General features: G+C 40.5%; 1 protein-coding gene across 1 annotated transcript in view; it reads right to left on the bottom strand.

The window, feature by feature from the left end:
* Positions 1 to 25,297, bottom strand: part of LOC140242814 (dynein axonemal heavy chain 5-like) — an 88,873-nt gene that overhangs the window by 31,380 nt on the left and 32,196 nt on the right. Inside the window, exons 23-49 of the mRNA XM_072322569.1 lie at positions 24,302 to 24,334; positions 21,461 to 21,667; positions 20,654 to 20,734; positions 19,816 to 20,220; positions 18,960 to 19,078; positions 17,872 to 18,171; positions 16,991 to 17,231; positions 15,712 to 15,911; positions 14,563 to 14,716; positions 13,710 to 13,976; positions 12,997 to 13,125; positions 12,073 to 12,291; positions 11,301 to 11,447; positions 10,463 to 10,635; positions 9,708 to 9,886; positions 9,132 to 9,319; positions 8,425 to 8,619; positions 8,051 to 8,185; positions 7,636 to 7,743; positions 7,007 to 7,118; positions 6,340 to 6,527; positions 5,458 to 5,700; positions 4,837 to 4,950; positions 4,279 to 4,437; positions 3,660 to 3,776; positions 1,708 to 1,840; positions 611 to 729 (exon numbers count right to left, since the gene is read on the bottom strand). Of these exons, the coding sequence (XP_072178670.1) occupies positions 611 to 729; positions 1,708 to 1,840; positions 3,660 to 3,776; positions 4,279 to 4,437; positions 4,837 to 4,950; positions 5,458 to 5,700; positions 6,340 to 6,527; positions 7,007 to 7,118; positions 7,636 to 7,743; positions 8,051 to 8,185; positions 8,425 to 8,619; positions 9,132 to 9,319; positions 9,708 to 9,886; positions 10,463 to 10,635; positions 11,301 to 11,447; positions 12,073 to 12,291; positions 12,997 to 13,125; positions 13,710 to 13,976; positions 14,563 to 14,716; positions 15,712 to 15,911; positions 16,991 to 17,231; positions 17,872 to 18,171; positions 18,960 to 19,078; positions 19,816 to 20,220; positions 20,654 to 20,734; positions 21,461 to 21,667; positions 24,302 to 24,334 (4,665 nt within the window). The remainder of the gene's footprint in view (positions 1 to 610; positions 730 to 1,707; positions 1,841 to 3,659; positions 3,777 to 4,278; positions 4,438 to 4,836; positions 4,951 to 5,457; positions 5,701 to 6,339; positions 6,528 to 7,006; positions 7,119 to 7,635; positions 7,744 to 8,050; positions 8,186 to 8,424; positions 8,620 to 9,131; positions 9,320 to 9,707; positions 9,887 to 10,462; positions 10,636 to 11,300; positions 11,448 to 12,072; positions 12,292 to 12,996; positions 13,126 to 13,709; positions 13,977 to 14,562; positions 14,717 to 15,711; positions 15,912 to 16,990; positions 17,232 to 17,871; positions 18,172 to 18,959; positions 19,079 to 19,815; positions 20,221 to 20,653; positions 20,735 to 21,460; positions 21,668 to 24,301; positions 24,335 to 25,297) is intronic.

The raw sequence follows: 25,297 nt of genomic DNA, 5'->3' as shown, positions 1-25,297 counted from the left end.
AATAAATTTGCATCAAGAATTCAAAAAAAAAGAATGGACATAATCTGCACTGAGAGAACATTCTTGCTAAACTGAAGATAAACCACCCTTTATCTCATTTTTATTGAATTCTCTATGCATATAAGAACTATATAGTTTGAAAAAAAAAATTGCTAATATGCCTGTGATGTATTACTTGCATCTCATGCACACTAGCATGAGTCACCCGCTCAGGAATATACTCCCCACTCTGATTATGTAACACTGCACCCTCACCCTCACTGATACCAAAAAGCCCAACGTGGCAAGTTTAATAAAGGCTCACTCCTATCCCAGGCATAGCTCGAGTCACCCGTCTTCCTTACTTGCTCTCCACGTGAATGTGTCTGTGCCTGATCGAATGTATGAGTACATCACAATGCCCATGTTTATGACAGAGTTGCTTATTTTTATCCTTAGAGTTCTGAATAGGCCCAATCCTAAAAGGACATCTGGAAGCTTGAAAGAAAAAATCAAAGAAAATCAATGCACAGCATATCTACGACAAGAGTGCTCATTCTCAGGTAAAAAGAACTTCCGTAAAATCTCTGCACCAATGACAGAGGCAAAAGTAAAGGTTACAACAGCATACCTGGAACATGTTTGGTGTGGTGGCCGATGAGAAGTTCAAGCTCTTGAAGAGGTGATGTTCAGCATCATACTTGCTGCAGTAGCCTTTGATGACAACAGTCTTGGCTGTTCCTTGCTCACCTGTCATGGTCAAATGTAATTATAAAATGATTACAGAGTGCTGACTGTGACTTCACTTATCACATTTTGTATGATTTGCCAGTAGAAATATTTCTTCAAACTCACTGGCCAGTTAACCTGTTGAGGTAGAGTCCCGAGTATATTCGGGCAGGTGTCTATGGGAAATGTGTGTTGTAGCAAAATCAGTCCATCCTCAATGGGTTAATGACTCCAAATATGATGCCTTCAATATTGCTACATCTGACTGATCTTTAAGTTACTGTTATCAGATATACTGTGACCAATTTTGATTTCTACATTCTATCAATTTATTATAATACAAGTACACTGGCAAAATCATAATTCCCATTTCCAAATCCAATGTTATATACTAATACAAAAGTTAGCCTGTATACTGTAAAAGTGGAAATTTTCGCGGTGTTGAAATTTTTGCGCATTTCGCGCAACCAGAAACAAGCGCGAAAATAAAAGTATGCGAATATTTTTGCATGCTGTATGTTCCAGTGGTTGATGTCTTGATTCCGCGGAATTAAAAACACACGAAACTCTTTTCGTCTGGCCAAGCGCGAAAAATTAGTCACGCGAAAACATTCACTTTTACAGTAAGTTGTTAAGATACAGACAACATGACAAGTTACAAAGTATGATTCCATTAGATATGGCTGTCATTGCTACAACTGCCAGTGTTACATAAATACTAACAGGTTTTGTTATCGAATACTTGGAAATATCAGAAAACATCTCCCTTTCCAACTGACAAGAGTTCAATAAGAGGTCAGAGGTTAGTTTCAAAGGTGTCGTTGAATTCAGGATTTGAAAAACCTCTCTAAAACAAACATGAATGACTGGGAGGACATTGATGGTGAGGGTAGGGAAAGGAGGATAGAGGATGAAGGAAGAGATAAAAGGAAGAGACACAGGAGGGAGATCGAGAGAATGAAAGCTCCAACAAGGAGGACAATCAATTATTTTTCTCACCAATGAGAAGAACAGCCTTCTCTTGCTTGGCAATGGTGTGGATCAGAAAGTCAGTGCAGACGTTGTCCACATTGGGAACCAGGATGGTGGCATACTCTGGGGTAGAGTCCTTTGGATACACATACTCGGGCACCTAGGGATCAGAGACGCAATGATTTCCAGTAAAATCACTAGCAACATGAGTCATGAGATAATGTGTGATAGTCACAGTACATTACTACAAGCATGATGCCTGCATTATTGGATTCCTTTTTCCCTCCAATGACAAGAGTGAATAGATGAACTTGATATCTGCTTGGCTTTCTGACGTTAAACTGTCCATGGTGGGTTTGCATACATTACCATACCTACACTGATTTAATGAAACAGTACAATGGATGTCAAACCCATTTTCAATGCATTTTGTTTCTCAAATAGCATTCTACAAAAAAGTCTAGGTTTATATATCATTGAATTATTATTACTCATTCAGCCAAACAAGACAACTAAAATACATACATGTTATACATCCAAGTGGAACTGGCACAGTCCACATTCACGGATTATTCACAATCCATCTATTCATTCATCCATCCATCAGTCAGTCCGCAGCACCCGATAATTCGCTCGTATTTATTCAACTCATATGCAAGCCCGCTTTAGGCTTGCATACGTAATGAGCTGCGTAAGGGGATTTTGTCCTTGGGCTTTCGGCTACAAAAATACACCTTATGTTCACAAATTTGGTATCAAATTCAAGGAAAATATGTAAACTATCGTCACATGTTACTCAAATTATTGTAAATGAAAAATATCATAGCGTAATTTGAGCTTGAAAAATGATGAAAAAAATAATTCGTGCAGTACACTTTCAAGACGTCAAAAAAATACCAAATTCACCTTGCGTCTCAATGAAAATGCTTTATTTGGTAGTCCATCTCCTAATCTTTGTATCCATGTAAATATCTTGACAATTTGTTGCTTAATCCGGTCAGGAACCAGTAAAATATACATCGATGTCAGTGCTGATCAGCTTGAAACCGTGCAATCTCAAGAGTAAGCTCTCTCATTGGACAGCGCCTGCACTCAGCGCTTGCATTACGTCATTACGCTGCTACATAACGGTTTCATGCCACTTGCGGTTTCTTGGCACGCGTGTAGTTCAAGCGCTGAACGCACGCACTGTCCAATGAGAGAGCTCTTTCGCACCACTGTACACTTTGTGCGGAGCATACTTCTGGCTTAGGAGTGAATTTTACAGACATTTAAAAACGGAAAAACTAGTATAAATCATGCTTGCGTCTCCTTGACTCCAATATATGATGAGTATCTAAGTTTCCTCTCTACGAAAAAGCCAAAATCAGAAACAACGGTTTCTTAATCCGGTCAGGAACCAAAAAAGAACTTTAGATGACAAAATCTTCCGTGAAAAGCAGGTAAAATTTAATTTACGCAAATTCAACTGATTATATAATCATGATAAGATCTGATGTTATAGGCAAATTTAGTATCAAAATAAAGATCAAAGTCTGGAAAACAATTTACCGTGACTTGTAGCCATGACGAATGTATGTACAAGTCGCTACACTGTGAATACCATAGCCCTATCAAAGTCTCGCAAAATCTCGCACGACGAGACACCTTTCGAACGCAAAGATCGTCAACGAGAGTGCTGAATAAATCTTGCCGGATCGGCTCATTAGCATACGTGCTGCGGACTGACTGCCATCCAGCCATCCATCTATCCATTATCCATCCCTTCATCCACCCATCCATTCATTCATTCATTCATTCATTCATTCATTCATTCATTCATCCATCATCCATCGTCAATCCATCATCCATATATTGTCTCTCAATATATAGGTTGTACATCATCCATCCATCCATCCATCCCACTCAAAGTTTCAAAGTAATCGCAGCAGGGATCAGTGGGCAGCAAATCCTCCCAGAGACAAACAAACAATCCTTACCCTGTCTGACCAGTGCTGCCACTGACCGTCGTCCGTGACGACAAACTCAAAGATGGTCTGTCCAGGCTGGGTCTTGGGTAGCAACAGACCACCTCTCTCCACCAGCCACTCCTCCATCTGTGGATTGACCGTAAAACAGCATCATCAATATCATAAAATCATGACCATCAAAATTCAATGCTGTGATGATTTTTTTTCCCAGGGCAGCAAGCAGTAAGGACAGTTCGACAGTAAAATGTTGGTAGTAATATCTGGAAAAAGAATATTAGAGTTTTAAGACAAGATGAATAGATTTTTAAGACAAGATAAGCTGCGTCACCTTTTGTTTATCAACCAGGACTACTTATAACAGCACTACACATCAACTAACCAGGGTTATTGCAATATGTCTTCCTTTTTTTTTTTTTTTTTCAAGCATGACACTCAACCTCTACATGACATTTTCTTTTTCTTTCTTTTTTATTCAAGCCATGAATTTTATTTTTATTTTTATTTTTATTTTTATTTTTATATTTTATTTCATTTATTTATTTTCTTCTTCTTTTTTTTTCTTTTTTTTTTTTGGGGGGGGGGGGGTGTTTGGTATTTTTTTTCTCTCTAGTTTACAATGAACTCTGACCTTCTTCCTGTCATCCAGCTCCAGCAGGGCTCCCAGGGACCACATAAGGCCAAAGATGTAGAGACGCTCCAGATGCTCCCTGGAGGGGTTGGCATCCTCCCCTGGGATCAGGCCTGACAGGATGTCGATGGCCTGACGCACGTACATGCACTCAAGGATCTGTGTGTGCATGAGGTCATAGGTCAGAAGTGGAGGTTAAAGGTCAGAAGTCAGCAGTTATGCAGCCAGAGGGTGAGGAGGTGAAATGGATAGGACAAATTTAGGTATTTGATAACATACTGTACTTACAGCTCAGAAATAGGTGAATGATTTGTGACAATGAAGTCAGGATCACATTGTGCTGCAATATACATGTCCCTTTGGTATAATCTTACAGTGACATGTAATTCAAACACCACACTATATGATTAAAGGACATCACATGTATCATTCAGGTGGTAGGAGAAGCTTCGGGAGTTTTAATACAACAATAACTACCAATATGTAAGATAATTTGTGAACATGACATGTCATATCACTTGTTGGAATAAGCAAAAAAATAATGAAGACAAATCTTACATCCATCTTGGGCACCAAGTTCTGGACGATGTAAGTGTAGAGGTCCTTGAAGGTCTCCTCAAACAGTGACATCAGCACTTCCTGCTGGGTGGCCGGCCTGGTGTACAGCCAACCCTAGAGGGAGACATCACACAAATACAAATGAGGTGAGTAGACACAATAGGAATTCATGCCTGCCTGTGATAAAGCACATGGAGGCATGTAAGGGCAACTCAAATCTGCACAGTGGTGTGGTATAACATGGAACGCTATGTGCTCTAGTTTGATGTACTCTAGTTTGATGTATTTTAATCAAACTAAACCAAAATTCCTATCACAACCCTAACCCTAAGTCCTTGGAGAAAATAAGACCGGAACAATTGTCGCAGGAGCAAGTGTTGTGTCACTGTCACGACTATGCTTTGTTTCTGGAAAAAATCTAATTTGCAACTGTCAAGTCTGATAAAATCTTGCTCAAATATCAAACAAACATACAGAAAACAAACAAACCAAACACATAAACATACAAAAACCATCCCACAAACATAACCCTAACCCTAATTCTAATCTTCACATCAAACTAAAACCTAAAACCCGATCACAACCCTAACCTTAACCCTAAGTCCTTGGAGTGATTCTTACCTGGAGGATGGGATTCCAATCCATGATGGAGGAGCTCATGTAGACCATGCCGTTCCTGGAGACGGTAGCCGGGGAGGCGTTGTCGATATTGTGGGGCTCGAAGACCACCTTGCAGTTGGGTGACATGGGGATGCGGTCACCGTTGGCCAGGGTCAGTGTCTTGTTGTCATCCAGCACGCTGTTCAGGTTCTCGATCCAGATGGCGTCCACCGGACCATCCAGCACAATCCAGATGTGCTCACCCTGGAACGATTCAAGTACAATCCACGAGTGGAATAATGTTCTTTTTATTTTGCCGAACACAGAGTTAACACGTTAAAGACACTTTTTCTCTGTTTTTTTCATTATGTTTATCCATCTTGAAGAAGAATATACACTCTAACTGCATGCAATTGTTCATTATTCAATGAATCACCAGAAGAACAGAGCATACATAGACAGGTATTGCCTGAGCACCATTACTTACACTCTCTGATGTTATGATCTAGATAAGATATGAAGTGAGTGAGGAGGGGTGCAACAACAGGAGACAATGCTCCTTAACCACTGATCTCTCCGGAAAAATCTGGATATCTCACAGGGAAATTACTTTGAAGCTGGCACACCACCATCTTACCACACACATTGCCCATACATATATGTACTGAGCTCACAACATCACATGATCTCGGTGACAGCCTCTGCTTGAAAACACGTGCAAGTCCTCATGGGATGTGCCTGGCAAGATGGCGGTGCAGCGGCTTCAATTGTTCTTATGGCATGAATGGGTCAATGAGATATCCAGATACTTCCTATAGAGATTAGTGCCAACTCAGTGATCAACTCCAAGAAGAAGTGATGTTGAAATAAAGCAATTCAAAGTGAACGATTCGTGTCACTGACCTTCTTGGCTTTGAGTGTCTTTCTCCAGAGGGTGGAGAAGATGCCGTCGGTCCAGTCGTTGGTGGCGACGTCCAGCCGGCCGAACATCTGGGGCGCGGTGATGGCCTTGGGATTCATCCTCATCTCCCTGTGGGGGGCGCCACAGTCTCCCATGGCCTTCATTAGTACGTTGATACACTTTGTCTTGCCTGAATGGGAGGGGTCAAAGGTCAATAAATCGTGATGATAACTGTAGCACGCAGAGAATTGCTTGTTTGTTTTATTTTTTATTGTTATTATTGGGAAGAAAATGACAGGCTGTGAGTGAAAGCAGTTTGCAAAAACAGCAAGGAATCTCATGTATATATTTTTCTTAATGTTTTCTTTTTTAAATGTGTAATTAAAAGCCTTAAAGGGTATTGGTATGGATATCATGAAAACACTAGGACAAAGGTAACAAGTTGGCCCTGGTAATAACACTGAAAACAGCAGTATCGGCAAAGTCATATCAGCCTAAAACTTTGATACAAAAGAGAATAGAAGTAAATAGAATAAGTGAGGCATACCATCAATTCAGCTCGCATTGAAATCTACTCTGTTATTGCATAATGTTCTCTCAGAATTAAGAATCTCATTTTTGGTTTATGACTTCCAGTCATCCACTACAGCCTCTGACTGTTACACTGACCTGCACCACTGGGTCCAAGGGTCATCATGCCGTGGCGGACACGTTGTGTCTCGTACAGCTGAATCAACTTCAGCGTCCAGGGGGGATGGTGGACCAGGCCCGCTTCACGGATCTACAGAATTTGAGAGAGAGAAGATTGAGTGACAATTACTCACACTCTCCATTTCACAATCCAATCTGTAAACATTTGTAGAGAGTTTTAATGATCAATAATTTAACAGAAACTCATTGCAAATATAAAGCACATAAACTTTTTTATGTACTTCATATGGTGTTGAGGAGCACATGCCATAGGATAATACAAAAGCTTGTGGAAAACCAGATTCACTAAAATCTACAACTGCAAAATCTTGAGAATAACAGCAGGCTTTCCTCTCGTTAAATTAGCAAAATAATCATTTCTCACTTTTTGAGCGACAAAACTACTTCAGCAAAGAAACTCCCTTGGTAAAATACATGTACATGCCTTTCATCACATGCCACATGCTACCTCCTGAGCTTCCTTCTTATTTGAGTGATTTTCTAGACAGCTTCAAGCAGCTTTAGTTATAATTTCAGAATTACACTCAGCACATATTTTTTTTTTTCTTCATATACACACAAATACAAACAGACTGGTGCAACTTTACCTGTTTCTCAATGGCTGCCTCGATGTCGGGATAACCAGCCTTGTCTAGTGTCATACCGGGGAACAAATCATCGATGAGAGACAAGAACAATGGTTCATCCTCGTCCACCTGTAGAGGGCAGCAGAGAGAGGCCAAATTATATTCCTGTTTATTCACTGGTCCATAATAACAACAAAGCTTTGTTTCTGCTGGCTTTAGAACAACATGCACTACAATACAACACGATAAAATGGATATGACAAACACATGTATATGAACAATACACATTTTTTTTTTTTTTTTTTTGCAACAGGACAAGCCTAAGCAACATTGTCACATGCAATACATTCCCCACAAGATTATAAAATCGTCATAGACATTACACAGACCCATCAATTTCCCAAAGCTAAGGGGTTTATGAACGAAGTCCACATACCAGTTTGGAGAGGTTCATGTCCCTCAGAACTCTCATGACGATCATGTTTTCGCTGTCTTGCGGGTTAGCTCTCTTGAAGGCTCCCAGGGTACGCAGCACAGAGAGGATGTTGCGCAGACCAAAGTCGTAGTGGACCTGTTGATTCACATGAGTAAAAGGAAAATTTGTTTGAAGAATAGAACATGCAATTGCTGGCACATATCCATCCACTAAATTAAATATATCATTACACTCACACTGTATACATACGGTTCTTTTTCGAAAATACAGATTTCTGCTTACGTAGAAAATGTATCAATTCATCTCCATCGCATGCAATGTAAGCTGTGATCATGATCTATGCAACGGTCAAACTGTCCTTGATGACCTCTCACCTGCTTGGTCAGCTGCTCCTCACACAGCTTGTAGAGGGTGTAGAACTTGCGGGCCAGGATCACGTTGCCCTGGAAACCACAGGCGGCCAGCTTGACCCTCATGATGATCTGTCGGTCCGGGACCATCATGGCCACGGTACGGAACTGGATCTTCAGGTTCTCAGGCAGCTCCTGCCGTCCGGCGTAGCCAGGGTTCTGTTAGGTGGGGGGTTGAAAGGATGGTACAGTAGGTGCAGATATTTACAAGACAGTTCACTACGAATATGATGCATTTTGATGGGGGTAAAATGTGATGAAGGTTACTAAAAAAAATAATGGCTTTTAGGTTTTTTGTGGGTGTACGACACAATACAGCTCTGGTATGTGTTTCATCAGATAAAAAATTAAGGTTCATCTTCATGTGGGGGCAATGTGATATTAGATAAGACTTTTGAATTTGAATGGAGGTCCCGAGCTGGAGTTCTACTGAGTGCCTATGCCCTTGGACAAGATGTTTTTACCATGTCCCTCTTGAACCAGGTGTATAACTGGGTACCAGCCAATGCTAGGGCAATAATAATGGCAGGGTTCTCTGGTCGAGCAGTGCTAACACTGAAGAGGCTACCCTGGGTAAATAAGACCACATCATTATTTCCTCTTCCATGATAAGTGAATAAATTGACAGAATGCGGCATCTAGGAGGATGGAGGTACATTTTGTAGTCTCACCATGGTCAAGAAGATGCCGAACTCGGGGTCCATGTCAACCACATCTCCGTCTGTGAAGATGAACTGGGACTTGCGCTCTTTCTTGCACATGAGAACGATGTAGATCTGCTGAGCGGCCACGGACAGCACGGGCAATTCAATGCGATTAAACTCATCGAAGCAGCCCCAGCTACCAGACTGAGCCAGACCTGAAAGAACATTACCACAGCGTGTGAAATGGTGTTGGTGTCATCATCTCTGTGTTAAGTTCTGTTATAGTCCTCAATGATCTAGACAAGCTCTACAGGGAAATGAGGCATGAATGGGGTTCTGAGATTTTGTTATTGTCAATACAGCGTAAAGGATTCTGATGTTCGATAGCATCTGCAGACTTTATGACAGATGATATTAAAAAACATCTCGACGGAAGAATTTCATGAATTTGGATATTGAATTCATTTGGCACATCAACACACTCACACATTATTTTAATATTAAATATGGTATTCACAACAACACTGCATGCAAACATATTCACTTCTGATCTTGTTTCTGAAAGTTCTCCTCATTTTGCCACCACTGGCCCAGGAACTTTACCTTTGTAGATGCGCCCCAGACCTCTGAAGTCCATCTGATCGGAGCAATTGAAGACGACGACGTATTTTCCCAGAGCTTTGCCCATGTCCTTGGTGGTCTCAGTCTTCCCTGTGCCTGCAGGGCCAGCCGGAGCTCCTCCCATACTCATCCCAAGGGCTTGGGACAGGGTGATGTAGCACCTACAATCCCAACCAAAGATGATGATGATAAAGTTCATTCAATAATATATCACATTACTTACAATATACAGTTACAAAAGGGATTAAGAGAAACAAAAATATCAAGTTTCAACAGTGTTTTACTGCTCTGATAATATGAATTTGAACTGAATTGAAGGTATGGATTTGTGAATGTACAACCCAAATAATGAATTGAATTGTCACATTATCAACATGAATATGAAGATACATGTATACTAAATTCACAATTAAATTCACTGTACACATAGGAGTCACTCCCATGCACTTATTCTTGTGAAATGAGCCCAAGTGGCTACATAAAACTTTAACAGGCTCTCATGAAGAAATCTGTGTGATTAGATTGTTGAATTCAAAGTTGTCATTGCACAGGGAATCCCTCGGACAACAAATTGTTCTAACTCTGATAGACATGCATCTTGTAAGCCATTTAGATATACACCTTGCAAGCCATTTTCTACACATACGCCTTGTGAGTCATTTGCACATACATGTACACCTTGTGAGCTACAAGTGTTTACACATACACCTTGTGAGCAACACTGGGGGAAGACTTACCTGTCAGTGAGGGGAGTAATCACCAGTCGGTCCGTGCAGCCCACTGGCTCATTCATGTAGGCGAAGTCAACGTCGGTGACAGAGATGATGCACTGGTCAGTGTCCTCGTTGAAGTAGAAGCGAGACTGCTTGAGCCACTCAAAGTCATTGGATGACTTGATGTGCATGCGCACCTGTCGGATGCAAACGAAAATATATTATGTCATACAAGTGCATGGTACCTATATCCACTGTAGAACATATAGAAAGTTTTAAATAAATCATGTGTTATGTTTGGGACTTATATCTCATGCACAATATCTATAACAGTGCATGACTTAAACATTCTGTGGCAGAAAGCCAGAAAATCCTATTCAGAAGAGATAGATGCAATGTTCGATTTACTTGTTTTGTGAACAACCTGTCTTAGCGACCTGTCTATAGCAGCCACCTGCCTTATATAACCACTAAAATCAATTCTCTCCAAGAGAAAAGGCATGTTTAGGCCACTGCAAAACTATATGACTTTAGGTCACATGACAAAGCGACTATTATGGGCTATTGTGATTTGTTTTGGATCCAAAGTCTGTCAGTCATACGACTGAAAGTCGTATAGTGTGTGGTGGCCTTTATATAACCTGTCAATAGTGGCCACTTCTCTACAACGGCCACTTTTTTTTTTTTGTCTCCCTTGCATGTCTGCGACAGATAGGCTTGACTGCACTTGAAGGGGTTGAGCAATATGTGGTTCAAGTAAAGTGTTGGCTTTTACAGCCCCTATTTCCCAAGAGAAATGCATCCCCTAGAGCTAGTCACTTGGGAAAGGTCAAGGGTTAGGATTTGGGGTTCCACTGCTCACCAGATCATCAAAGATGTCCCTCTGGTGGACGTGGATGGTGACGAGGGTCTCAAACTTGGTCCTCTCATACTTGGTGAGCTCCTGGGTGGTCATGTCGATCAGCATGTTCAGCATGTCCAGGAAGTACTGGTTGGTGGTCGCCATGATCTGTGAAGAGGACACAGAAATCATTAGCATGGGACTATTTAAGTTGTCGGGATCACTAATCACAACTCATATTTACATATGTGTAAGTGATAGAGAGTTATGGGACTAGATTTGCATTTGACTACAAATGTTTTATACCTTGACAAGCAGGAGAAGCAATTTACATCCAGTGCATTCAACCTAAAGGTTGCAAAAGCATAGCAGAGAATCGTTCAGCATATTCATGTATGATTTCAAATCCTGGTGAAGTGGTGTGCCCAACAACACCAGCAAACTGGTGACTGATGCTGACTCCTCCATTCTTTTGCCCTAGGTGACTAACAGTAGCCAGAAAATGAGACACATATGTGAATGAAACAGTCACAACATGCCAATGGAGAATATGACTTGAAAAAAACCTGTCCCTGGTTGAGGGGATCTGAGACATTGGAAGTGGTCTGAAAGTGGAAATTTTAGCACAGGTAATATTTCACTCTAGGCTGTAAAATGAATTTTGTGTGTTCTTAGTTCTGCAAAATGAAAATACGAAATAGTATTATATATGACAATATGACAATTTGCAATGCAAAAAAAAAAAATCAAAACCAAGATAATTTTTACTTTTACTGTGACAGAGGGGACAAACCTTTCGGTCTGAGCGGGCATTCTTTAGGGCATCCTCGCTGTCCCTGGTCCAGATCATCTGGATTCCCAGCAGGCCCACCTGGGCCGCGTAGGTGTTCTCAAACTCGATGAGGTTGAAGTTCTCCTTGTCCTGCAGGGCGATGTGGGCCGTGCGGATGACAGTGTGGATGGACTTCCTGATGGTCTTCAGCAGCTCTCCCAGCCACAACTCAACATTGCCCTGGAGGAAAGAGGGTACAGAAAAAAAAAAAAGTTTCAACTTTGTACAGTTCATTCCCAGAACATGGTTGCTAAAGAATTCTTGTCACAACAAAGTAAAAATTCAGGTCCCAAAATTAGCATTAATACAGGTGTATATTGTTTACTGTTCAGCTATAATGACATTTTGCCAGTCCAAAGGACTTAACAGGAGTACACTATACATGTACTAGCATTTAACTTCAATGGCATGCAATCCAGAAACAATCATGCCTACTCCATAAACCATGTCATGGTTACTTTTTGTTTGTTTGTTTGTTTGTTTTTTCAACTGATGTCATTGATTCATTTTGTTATGGACTTAAAGCTTTGCTTCTGCAAATTATCTTAATGTGTCACTTCACCTGTTCAATATTCCACCTATACAAACTTTGTAACTAGTTAGTTGTTTTGAATTGTATCATAATGATTTGAAAATATTTGGTGAAGTGGCATGTATAGTATTTTCTCACACAATAAGAGAAATAAATTCAATTCAATCCAATTAAGACAAATGTGTGTATCCATATCAAGACTGCGAGAATTAACATCTTTTAAAAAGTAATCACAATTCATCTGAGCTATGCTACGTACCAAACTGGAAAAAAAAATGAACTGATAGAGTGATAGCCACTGTGACAATAATACACAAATAAAAATAAATATCAGGGTTGTCATGGCAACTGACCTGGGCATTGATGGGAGTGACCAGGTCAATCTTCTCCTTCTCCCTGGAGCTGATGGCCAGGATCTGGTCGTAGTTCTTCTCGTGGAAGTCCACCGTCTTCACATTGTCAAACAGACCTTCGAGATGGTGCTGCAAGGCACGGAGAGAGATATTTGGTGATGAGAGATCATAGTGTACACCAAAGTCAAAAGAAGAACAATGTCAGAATGCTACATAATCATATATGCTTGTAGGTAATGCCCCTGGTGCCCTTAAGGCTAAAGATCAGTCATGAGAAAGATGGCGCTTTAGATATTTCACTACTTTGGTGGGAGGAATGGGCATTACTAAATGTACTGATGTAGAATGATTAATTTTCAACATAAGTGAAGCTTGCCTTAGAAAAATTGCATGATTGCGTCTAATACTGCAAAAGTGGAAATTTTCACGGTGTTGAAATTTTTGCACAATTGGCACAACCAGATACTAGCGGGAAAAATAAAAGCACACGGATATTTTTGCTTGCCGTATGTTCCAGTAGTTAATGTCTTGATTCTGCGTAATTCAAAACACGCAAAACTCTTCTCACCCTGCCAAAAGCAAATAATTAGTCGCGCGAAAATATCCACTTTTACAGTAGTCTACTAGCAAGGCACAAATCACTTCAATGTTACACTTATCAATCTTTTTCAGGATGGAGTCACCACACAAAAACCCTTGTCGTCGGTCCTTACCTGGATGGTGTGCGAGTCCGAGGCCTGCCCAAGGATCTCCAGCAGGGCAGGGTCGGAGACGAAGAAGAAGCGGGGGAAGACCAGGCGCTTCTTCTCCAGGTAGCCCGTCAGCGACTTCTGGCAGATCTCCAGCTGCTCCAGCAGATGGGGCAGGAGCTGGGAGAGGGTGTCGTCGCCCACGCAGCAGCCCACCACATTGGTGTTCTCATGGGCCCGCTGCATGATCTTGGTCCAGGACTTGTCGATGTTGCTGAACCGCTTGGCTTCCTGTAGGGGGAGGGGGAGGAGTGGGGTGGGGGAGATAGCAAATGTATGGGGTGGCTTACTTCAGTTTTGTGCTCATCATTGATCATCTTATAGTATCTAGTTTCATTGAGTCATAACATTTTAATCCACTTCGTAATCTTATTAATCAAGCTGGATGAATGACACTTGATCCTTCTATGTACACATGCCAATATTTCATTCTGTTGGTTAAAGGACATATCATTTTAGGGCAATGACAGGGTTGCCAACATTTTTATTTCAAAATCAAGGAGATTCCAATGAGCAATCAGGGTGAAACATATGTGATACACATGCATCTCTATGGGCAAAAGTGATTCCTGAAACAGGAAGATTTTTGTATTCTCTTATCCAGACATTTAGAAGTATTCCAATTTTCACGAAGCTGCCTGCAAAATCAGGGAGACTCTGTAATGGTCAGAAAGACTTGTAATAATATCTACTGTATATTGCCACTGCCTATACATTTGAATTTATATCTCAGGAATGGTGACAGCGCTCTTTGACTGCGACAATCATCAAATATTCTCCTGGTTTCAATGGAAACGGGTGCGCCACAGCATCTCACCTGTGGCAACTGCTTGGCGATGTCGCCACCGACGAACACGGCCTCAAGGTAGACCCACAGGTTCTGCACCTGCATCCAGTTTTCAATGATCTCAGTGGTGTTGGACAGCCGCTGCACCCATTTCTGGATCTCAGGCTTGAAGGGAGCATTGTATCTGTTTGTGTGTGTGTGGAATATGGGAAAGAGTTGCTGTTAGCATGAAATCAAATGCAGCAACACTTGTATCTGTATCGCCTGTATCACAAAATTACAGACGGATAATATTTTAGTGTAAAATCTACAACTTTGGCATGGCATGTAAATTCTTATCACATGAACAACAAAACAACTTACATGATCAAAAGATAACCATAAATTAACTTACTGGTAGCATCTGGAGTTGAGATCTCAATGGAACCAAAACTTGTCTGTCACTAGGCATGCAGTTAGCAGAATTTTTTCAAAGTACAACATAATCAATTCTCTGAGTAAATCTGATCAATGCTGATGGTTATAAAGCTGTTCATAAAGACATAAAACAAGCCCGTAAAATTACAAATAGTGATTCCTGAGTGCACTTACACATAACTTTCATTTAGCCGAAATACTCAAATATGCTTAAATCATCCCTCTTTACTGCTTTATCCCAAATTGGCATATATATCTCATTACATTTCTGACAGGAGTCATATTAATTCTAAAATAGTATCTAAACTTACCAGATAACATACCACTAATTACTGCAAATAGTTTCTTACCCCTCCACAATAATTTAACTGAAGCCGACAACTTTCTTCAGTGGCAACATGCAAAAGCTTTGTACATAGAGGCAAGCACTAATGAACAAGACAGACTACCCTTGTTGCAGGCATTGCCATAATTAGAGAGAGTCTGGCCAACCTGGGTTTTCGACAAATGAGCAGTGATTGGTCAATAGCTAGTCTCGTGATCTCAGGCCACCATGTCATTATCCAATGCCATGAACACGACTAGAGCTCACATGCAGTGCAAAGTGCTAACTACACACCACCTATCAAGACAGTGTGTATACATGCTTGTACGCACTCCGCGCTGAGTAAAGACATGCTGTCCATTTTGTTGCAGTTGGCCAGACTGTTTCTCTATATCATACAGCATGGGTTGCAGGGAGTGACCAAAGCCCGCCCTCACCTGTTGCTCATGAGCGAGGCCAGCACCATGAGACTGTCCTCCATCATGGAGATGATCTCGCCCGTGGTGTCACCCTTCAGCATCAGCTCCCCGCGCGTCTTAAAGGAGGAGAACTGGAAGTCCTGGACGCTCCACTCGGCCACCACCTGTTTCAGCTTGGCCTCGATGTCCTTCTCCTTCACCGCAGAGATGCACACATCCTACCATAAGAGGGCGCCAGACATTTGAAAACATTGGTCAATCATGCAAGGATTTAAACGGCTTCACAGTAAACTGTAAAAGTGTGATTTTTTTGTGTGTGTATGGATAGTTTCGTGAATGAGGAGGTCACACACATTTTTTCACGATGCTGTTTCTGCGATATGACACTAAGGCCATCATACATGTAAGTGCATTAATGCCTGTCTGTTTACTCTGCTAAAGCAACAGGTGGCAATAATTTAACATACTCTTTAATTCTTGACTCAAAAGTGATTAGTGAAATTTTTGAAAAATAAACTCTAACAAAAGTAACAGCTTTTACAGTAATATTGTTCATATGATAATGATCAACATGCCATTATTATATTAAACAAAGCAAGACATTCATTTGCAGATTATTAGTGGGAGCAATGTGTGTAATGGATAGGGCTGTGGACTCTACATAGGAGATCCTGGGTTTGGGCTCAACTTGGCATGTAAATCCTTAGTCAAGATGTCTTTACCCACTATGTCCCTCCTGATCCAGGAGTATGAATGGGTAACTGGCAATGCTGGGGGTAATAAGGATAATGGTAAGGCCCTCCAGGAAGAAAAGTGCTAACACTGATGAGGCTACCCTGGGTAACATCACTTGATTGTTGTCATCATTACTATTCTTGTATATCTACATGTATTCAGATGTCTTGAACGTGCATACATCTTTGAACTGCTCTGTGCTATACTAATTGAGTACTGGTATTTTGCTAGCATAGGAAAGCTTTATTCCAAAGACTGTTTTCATCTTGCAAACAACCTTATCAACACAGTAACACCAGAAACAATTACGGTGTAACATTTTCGCAACCTGTCAACCATGAAAAAGTTACAAGTGTACTAACATGTATTAGACTGTGCAGACAAAAACTTTTCTCTGCAATTTTACTTTTGTGAATCGTGGCTCCTCACAGAATTCGCAAAGGTTCATGGTCACGAAACTTTCTGGATTTTCAGTATGGCGTGGCACACTGAGGAATGAATTTGCACAAAGAGCAGAAGGGAGAATGAGCGAGCAACACTGGACAGCCAGCAGGAGCCATACCTCAATGTCTTCCTTGTTGGGAAGGAGAGGAGCGGTCATGATGTTGCGGAGAAGGAAAGTGTCCGAATCCACGTCGAAGGTGTGGCTGGTGATGTTGGCGATGCGGTCCCAGTGCCTCGTCATCATGGCCTTGTTGGACATCATCTCCAGGAGGGGGCAGCACTCGCTGAAGTCGTCGATCTTCTTCTTCAGGTCCAGGAAGGCCTGCCATTCCTTGAGGGCCTTGGGCAGCTTGCGGCATCTAGGCAGCGAGACAGATTTATACTTTGCTTTAAATACGGGTAAAAGAGACTCTTGACTTTACTCTAAAAGCTGCACTTCCGATTGGGTATAGTACTGTATAAAGAAAGTTGTCCCATGTGGCTACGTTATGTAATTATACTTTTGGTGGAGATTCTAACACTGTAAAGTTTCAAGCAAGATATCATGACTTTGCTTGTTTCCGTTTGGTGCACTATTCCTTACACTAATTTGCAGCCATTTTGTTGTAGGAGAAATTGACGTAAGTCATAAAGGAATGCAGTTTATCAAAAATCTAAAATACACTTCATCAAGTCTCTTTTAAAATAAAATTCCTTGACAAAAATCAATCATTTGGGACTTTCCTGACCCAATCAATCACAGATATTTTCTTGGCCAAATAATCTATGAGTTACAAATAAAGCACATGCTGTAATTGCTGCTGAAATTTTTGTGATTTGCCACTGGCATTCCATGCATACAGTGTAGATGCAAACTTTCGCGTGCATGATAATTTTGCGAATCTTAGCTGTCACGAAATCCAAGAAATTAAAATGCATGCAAATATTCCTTGTTTTTACAGTACACACAAGTGTAAAGAGAGATAGAGGGAGATAAAGATACGGAAAATGACAACATACTTATTCTGGAAGTCCTGCAACTCCCCATTGATCTTCTCGATGTCGACGTCCACCCAGGGGATGTCGTAGTAGCCATTGACATTCTCGATGACGGCGTTGTAGAGGCCGTAGAGCTTCTGGAGCAGGTTCAGCTCCTTCTTGATGCGCTGCAGGTCCGGGTACTCGGTGACGGGGAGCCCAAAGAGCTCCTCGCCGCCGGAGTACGTGATGAACTTGGACCAGAGCTCGTCGAAGCGGGCCTGGAACAGCTGGAGACGGTCGCTGGCCTCGCGGGGCGGGATTCCCTGCACCATGGGACCCCTGTATGAAACAAACACAGTCATGCATGGTCATGAGTATTATTCCAAATCTCTACAAGTATGTGCAATATTGTCTAACTATGTAATCCTTGTTAAGCTGGCTTCCCACTGACATGCAATCCACTATGCATGCCAAGATCGGCCACTAGTAAAACAATCATGGAATCTTTATTTATGTCCATCACAATTATGATGTAAATTGTGGCTTTAAATCTTGATGTCTGTCATGGCAATTCCATTGATTGTAGACAATTTTCAAACTGTCCAAAATTTGTCTGTGATCATAGCGATTGCCACAACTGACCTCAAGATCTGATACGATCATCACAATTACTCCATCATTACGACCACAATTTCAATTGTGGAGCAAACTGTCAAAGACATAAACGAAAATTCCATGATCAGCTACTTATGGCCAATTGTGGCATGCACAGTGGATCCCATAACAGTGGAAATCAAGCATCATCAAAATAAAAGAAATACATACAAATGAATGTCACAATAATACAATACCACATTTATGAAGCACATGACTGTCGAAGAACTGAACTTAAATCTGTACATGGAAATGAAACACAAAATGCTGGAAGTGTTTGGCGAGTGGTTTGACACAAACATAACATTAATCTACCAAGATGAATACAAAGAGTTTACAGATGGGGATTTTCTGCTGGACATCTCAACAGAGTAGAGTTGAGGATGCAAATTGCTAGATTCTACTGCTCTACATGTATCTGTCTGCGTGGGCCAGGCAAACCCACCCACCATGCTTCTGTATCTTCCACTCACTTTTCATTGTACTCCTCCACAAACTGGGTGGAGTCTTGCTGGAAAACGCCCACACCGGTCAGCAGGTCACCCTTGAACTGAGGCTGGATGGACAGCAGGTGATCTTGGACAGTGATTGACTGCAGGGTGGGGGGGGGGGGTGGGAGTTGGGAGAAGGATGCACAAAATAGTGAAATAGCAATTTTACACCTATTCGAATTGATGCATGCTATGAGGATTAGAACCAACACCGGCTGTCCGGCAGAAGCTCGGTGGTCTAGTGGATAGAATGCCTATCTGGAGATCAGGAGGTCATAGGTTTAAATCCCACCTAATATATATGCCCATAATTTCTGTTTTAACGGCTACAACTAAAACACAGATCAATTCAGTACTTACAGTCGATGTAGGGCAATTTGTCGACACAAGAATTTCATAAATCTGAAAAATTGCAGACTTGGTCATCAATTAATTTTATATAAGGACAAATCAACTAACATCTAAAATTAATTCAGCTAGCTCTTGACTGGTAGCTTACACTAGAGATTTCTTAGGAGCATTGTGGCATGAATGCCATTTCATATCTGATGCCACAAATTTAGCTCTCAAATCAAAAGTGACTCTGAAAGATAATTAGCTTTATACTCCATGTGACATGCTTTGGGTATGTGCAGTCCAGCAACACAAACATCTACATTTATTTCTCTCTTGTCAAGATTTTTGTATAAGGAAATTTTTATTCTTCCTCTTAACTTCATACATACGATGCCCATCCTCAGCTGATAATCAGAACAATCATGGCCATGAGATTTAAGAAATATACCAACAGTGCATCAAATGTTGTTACACATCTCTTGCAAGTAAATTCCATATCTACCTGCGAGGTGACATTCTTCCAGCTGTAGGACAGGCTGTCGACCTTCTCAGCGTTCCCGTCCGAGAAGAACAGCTCGTACTTGTTGAGCAACGCGTAGGACTCCTCGATGGGACTGATGGTCATGTCGATGCGGATCTCCGACTCGCGGATCTCGTTGAGGGACGCCATGGCTGCCCGGACGTCGTCGAGGTCCTTGATGGGGCGCGAGAGCCGCTTCTGGAGGTCTTCGATGAAGTCGAAGATCTCAGCCATGTCGGCAGAGGCCTTGGAGTTCAGGGCACGGCCGAACGCCACCTTCCATGCCTTTGTCTCGGCCACGAGGGCAGTGTTGAGTCGCTCTGTCATGCAAATGACAGAGCCTACACGGTAGTTAGGTGGGATCTCTGTAATCTTGTGCTCATAAGCCTGAGGTAAAAAAGGATATAAAGAAACCAGTGGTAAAACTGACACATGGAAAAATTTCCCCTTTTCCCCCCAACATACAACACTTTCAAACGCTTCTCAGAAATCTTCAAAGTGCCTTTCGAAAATTGTGTATTCTTCTTGCAAGAATTACATCAAGGCTAAAAAGAGAGAGATTTTCCTGATGCCTTTTGAAATTGTTGTAGTCCCATCTGTAAAACTTACAGCATTTATTTCAGTGCTTCTCCATGGCATAATTCAGTTGTCTTGAGAAAAACATCTTTCTATCACTGATAATTCCAATCACATAAGAGCCATTTCAATCTTTACAAAGTTTGTCTTCTGGTTTCATCACAAAAAATTTGATCTACAGATCAAAAGGAGGAATTCTCTACGAAATAAAAACATAAACACACACAATCAAACCCTAAATTACCTGGTAGTATCTCATGTTGGACTCAATCTCAGACATCAAAGGCTTGGTGTCCATGAATTCCTTCACCTTCTCCTCAGGATCCTACAAAGTACGACACCGAAGAACAATGTTTACATGTATGCAACAAAAAACTGATGGATCTTAACAGAAAGCAATATGACGCAGTTGCTGCTGGCTGTGTAAAGGTGGTTTGTTTGTTTGTTTGTTTGTTTGTTTGTTTGTTTGCTTTTTTTTTGGGGGGGGGGGTCATTGGCAAAAAAGAAAACAAAGACCCAGAAAAAATTACAAAATTACTGTCAAAAAACGTTTCCATAAAAACTGAATGTGGATGAGAAATGTGGCATAATGAAATACTGCAGATGTTCACAATTCTATTTTTTTAAATCACCAGCAATGACTGCACTGACAAGAATGACAGTCCTTGCAGAAATTAGATAAATCTAAGATACAATTTTGTAGCTGTAATAGATCAGATTGTCAAATCTTGCAATATAGTTGATATGCACTGAATTATCCAATGTATAGGTGAGATTTGAATTGTACACATTTGCAAAAACACTATGCTCATCAATGCAATATGTGGATAAAAAGCACGCTCCATGGAGCAAACATTTTTCTCACACTACAGGCGAGTATCTTTATATGTATGGCAAAACTTAACCCCTGGATCAAATGCCACAGTTAGAGAATCACAATAGATTTATTTGTACTGATGAGTTGCTGAGCATTACTAAGTACACTTGATTGTCTTGCGATAGGGAGAAACAAGGAGGTTCATCTCATAACAGCAGACACTGGGCACAGTACCTCATTCCAGAGTTCGCTGAAGTGGGTGAACTCGTTCAGGATGTTCTGGCACTCAATCTTGAAGTTGCCCACGATGTTGTTGAGGGCGATGACCACCTTGATGATGTCCTTGTGCTCGGCGATGACCTTGTGCAGGGGTTTCTGGGATATGGCCAGCAGGGTGACCTTCTCTGCGTCCGCCTTCTCATCCTTAGATTCCTCCAGCTCCTGTTGGTAAGAAGCAGTAGAGAAAGGTTATTTAACCCACTCAACAATGAAACATACAGTTTGTGTGCCTGAAAAAGCACAACCAACAGTTGTGTCAACTTGAGAAAGTCAACGCAACTTGTGAAGTTCTTTAAAGTTACTTGTTTGTATGTGTGTATGAATGCAAAGACTTTACAGATTAGCTAACATGATGTGGTCCATATATTCTTGTGATGCTACACTAGTACAAAACCTGGTTGGCACATGCGATTAAAGCTCATACAATCTGCATCTGATCAGAGTTCAAGTTCAAATATATCAAAACCTGATCATATAGCTGATATTAAAAGGCAAGCAATTGTCAGTTTACTTACATTTTAACTTGCACAGATGAGCTACCATTTCAACAGATTAATAAAAGCAACATTAGCTGACATGTGTATAACAATACATGCTTGTAAATGCGGTTAACGCAACAGTTCCACTCAATGATATTAGTCGAAACATGGAACGATCATGATTGGTGAGACACTCTGAGTAGAGCAGTTGGAAGAAAAATGTGTACAAACACTGACACTAGCATTACAACTGATTGGAAGCTGAATGGGAGGACAGTGGTTTAATTCTGATGTTGTTTATGAATGGATATATATATATATATTAATATAGATATCAACAAAGCAAAAGCTTAATAACAGAATGGAAATGGAACTCATAAGTTAGAGAGATGTCCATGCAAACACAAAAGGGAATCGAATTGAATTTGCATTGTAATGTTGCGTTCCGATAACATCTTTCTACCACAGCCGTACTGAATTCCTTATCGTATCTATTCCAAAATTTGAAAATTCCACGGGAAGGTCATGACCCCATCGACTAATTCCACAAAATCGGAGTACCCTTCTACCCATCTGCCCTTATCCAGTAATAATGCACAGCAGCAATTTATACATGTAGCACTGTGTGTGTATTTGGAGGAAAATTAACATTTGGATTTTGGTGTTTATATTATCAGGGTAGGGGTGGTCACTAACTGACCTTTCACAGAACTGACATGAGAAAGTAAACAAAATAAATGTCTCGCTGTCCATTTACAGTATCTGAGACTACATCAACATTGCATGTTTACATACGTTGCCTTCAAAATCTTTTAATTTCTAACACTCCTACATTTAAAGATAATATATATATATATACATATATAAATCATATCACTAGATGTGGGTAAGGTCACTTGAAACAAGATGCCACTCATACTTAATAATGATATTATTTAAATGAAAACTGAGCATTTTTAATGTCAAAAAATTAAGTTACACCTTCATCCTAGTCACATGCTGAGCTTAGTATTACTCTGAATTTTAATCATCGGGACAACATCACTGATCAAATGGAGCAGACATGAAATAATCTGACTTGTACAAACATGACAACCTATCAATTAATGAACATAAAAGGGCTGGCCAGAAAAAAGAAATACACATAGAATATGCATGATGCATCACAACATAATCTGCAAATTGTGATAAGTTGTGCCGGTGAAATGCTGGTGATTGATTATTTTTGCAAATGGTAGATGATAAATGATTTTTTTTTTTCTTCTTTTGAATAACATCCATTGTTGGGAGAAATATTAATTGCAGAATGCATCACAGAATAATATATTTCAGGTAAGATATGCTGTAGATTATATATATATTTTTTTTGTGCAGAAGATCAGGTGAATTAAAATGCAAGGCAGAACAGAGTTTTGCAGGAGACATGAACTTTCAACACGATTCATTACACAGAATTGAAAGGTGAGACATCCAGACCCATGATGCGATATACCTCCCCACTCCACTCGAGAAGCAATAGATACATAGCACTTGCAGTGATGACATATATCATATAAACACTGCACAAACTTGCCATACATATATCTCTACACCCACCCTTATACTCCCCCCCCCCCTCCACCCTTGAGAAGGTGGCTTTAAATCTTATCCATCCCACAAAGAAAAGCATTCAACCCTGAGAGTTGTTCAAAGCAAAACAGAAATACTTATAGCGAATGGATTATTTTCTGACTTAACTGTAACAAGGACAGGAACTATGGTCTCCCACCAGGTAGTTCTACCCTCAAATATTGAAGATTTTTGCTTTTGATAAATGTATACGATAGGCTCTCTTGAAAAACAATTATTTGAATATCCGTACTGCAGGCCATAGCTTGAAACTCACGTATGTTCTTCTTCATCTTAAAATACACTTGACTACAGGTAGTCTATATTCTACATCACAATATATTATGTTCTTGTCACAAATAGCCATTACACTGTCCTAACGCTGCATATTAGTCACCCCGCAATCCCTACGATAAACAAATGGCACAAAAAGAACTTAATTAAACTGGCCAGTTTTATGGATACATCTTCCAGGTGGAACAATCAATTGGTTATTTATGATGTATGATCCCTCGTACATGTAAGTATACTGTGTATGGAGATGAAAATTGTACACTTTTGAGCAGTTGCCAGTTGTTACTGATTACATGCTGCAGGTGAGTAATTTCAAGATGTCAATCAATGATACTAGTACCCAAGCACACATTTTATGCATGGGAGTAAGCAGGTTCCACCAAAGTATATACACCATTAGCTTTTGGGAGCTTACCCCTTGGTACATGTTCATCTCCAGCAGTTGTTTCTATTTTCAGAAACACAACAAACAGCTCAAAAAATGAAAACGATTCAGGCAGAAGTGCATTCACGTCTTTTGTTACAATATGCCTTATCACCTTATTCTTTTTCTTTCTTTCAGCAAGCAAAGTCTTGAAGCTTTGGAAAATGAAATTAAGGAAGATGAAAGCTTCTTTTCTTTTGAGGATAGGATTATACAAAATTACATTCTGAAATACGCATTATCTCAAATTTTGTCTAACGCTGTTGCTTTTTTTTTCCACAATGATAGTTATGCCCTCGTTTGCTAGCACATTCCCTCCATTTCTTCGCTCACATTTCGCCCAAATGTTGCATTTGGCATCAGAAAAGCATAGGATGATTGAAAAAGATGAAGAACAGAGAAGATATCGCAAGGAACACCCACTTAAATGTAAAACTGTTTGTGATATTTGTCTGGGCAATTTTCTGATTTGGGAGAAAAATGCCTCCCTGAGAGATCACTGCTCTGTTCTTACAATGCAATCGTCCTTCCTCCGAATAATTTTGAGATATTCAGGCATAGTTCACAGAGTCTCGATATTTGCACAACAGAAATGTGTTATCACTTGTCCAGTGGGAAACAGATTCAGAACACACTCAAAATAAGGACTTGAATATATATACATATTATATGAATACATCCATATATAATGGACCACATCACAGCATTCTCATTTTGAGCCTCCAGAACAATGGATCAAAAATGTAGTCAAGAAAATCAAAAATTGAAGATGTTGAACAGAAATTTCTTCTTGTGAGATGATCAGAGGTGCAGCTGCTGAAGTGTAAAAAAAATAAGTAAATAAATGAGTGAGAAAAAAAGGGGTGTGGTTAGTAAGAGTTGTAATGTTAGTGTGAATTCCACCGACGGTGACAGTGGTGATGAGCAGGGGGGCGTTTCATCAACGAGTTCGTCGGAGATTTCACCGACAAATTTGCTATCAGCCAA

Source organism: Diadema setosum, chromosome 19 (genome assembly GCF_964275005.1).
Source record: "Diadema setosum chromosome 19, eeDiaSeto1, whole genome shotgun sequence".
NCBI lineage: Eukaryota > Metazoa > Echinodermata > Echinoidea > Diadematoida > Diadematidae > Diadema > Diadema setosum.
This window is presented reverse-complemented; position numbering and strand designations above follow the sequence as displayed.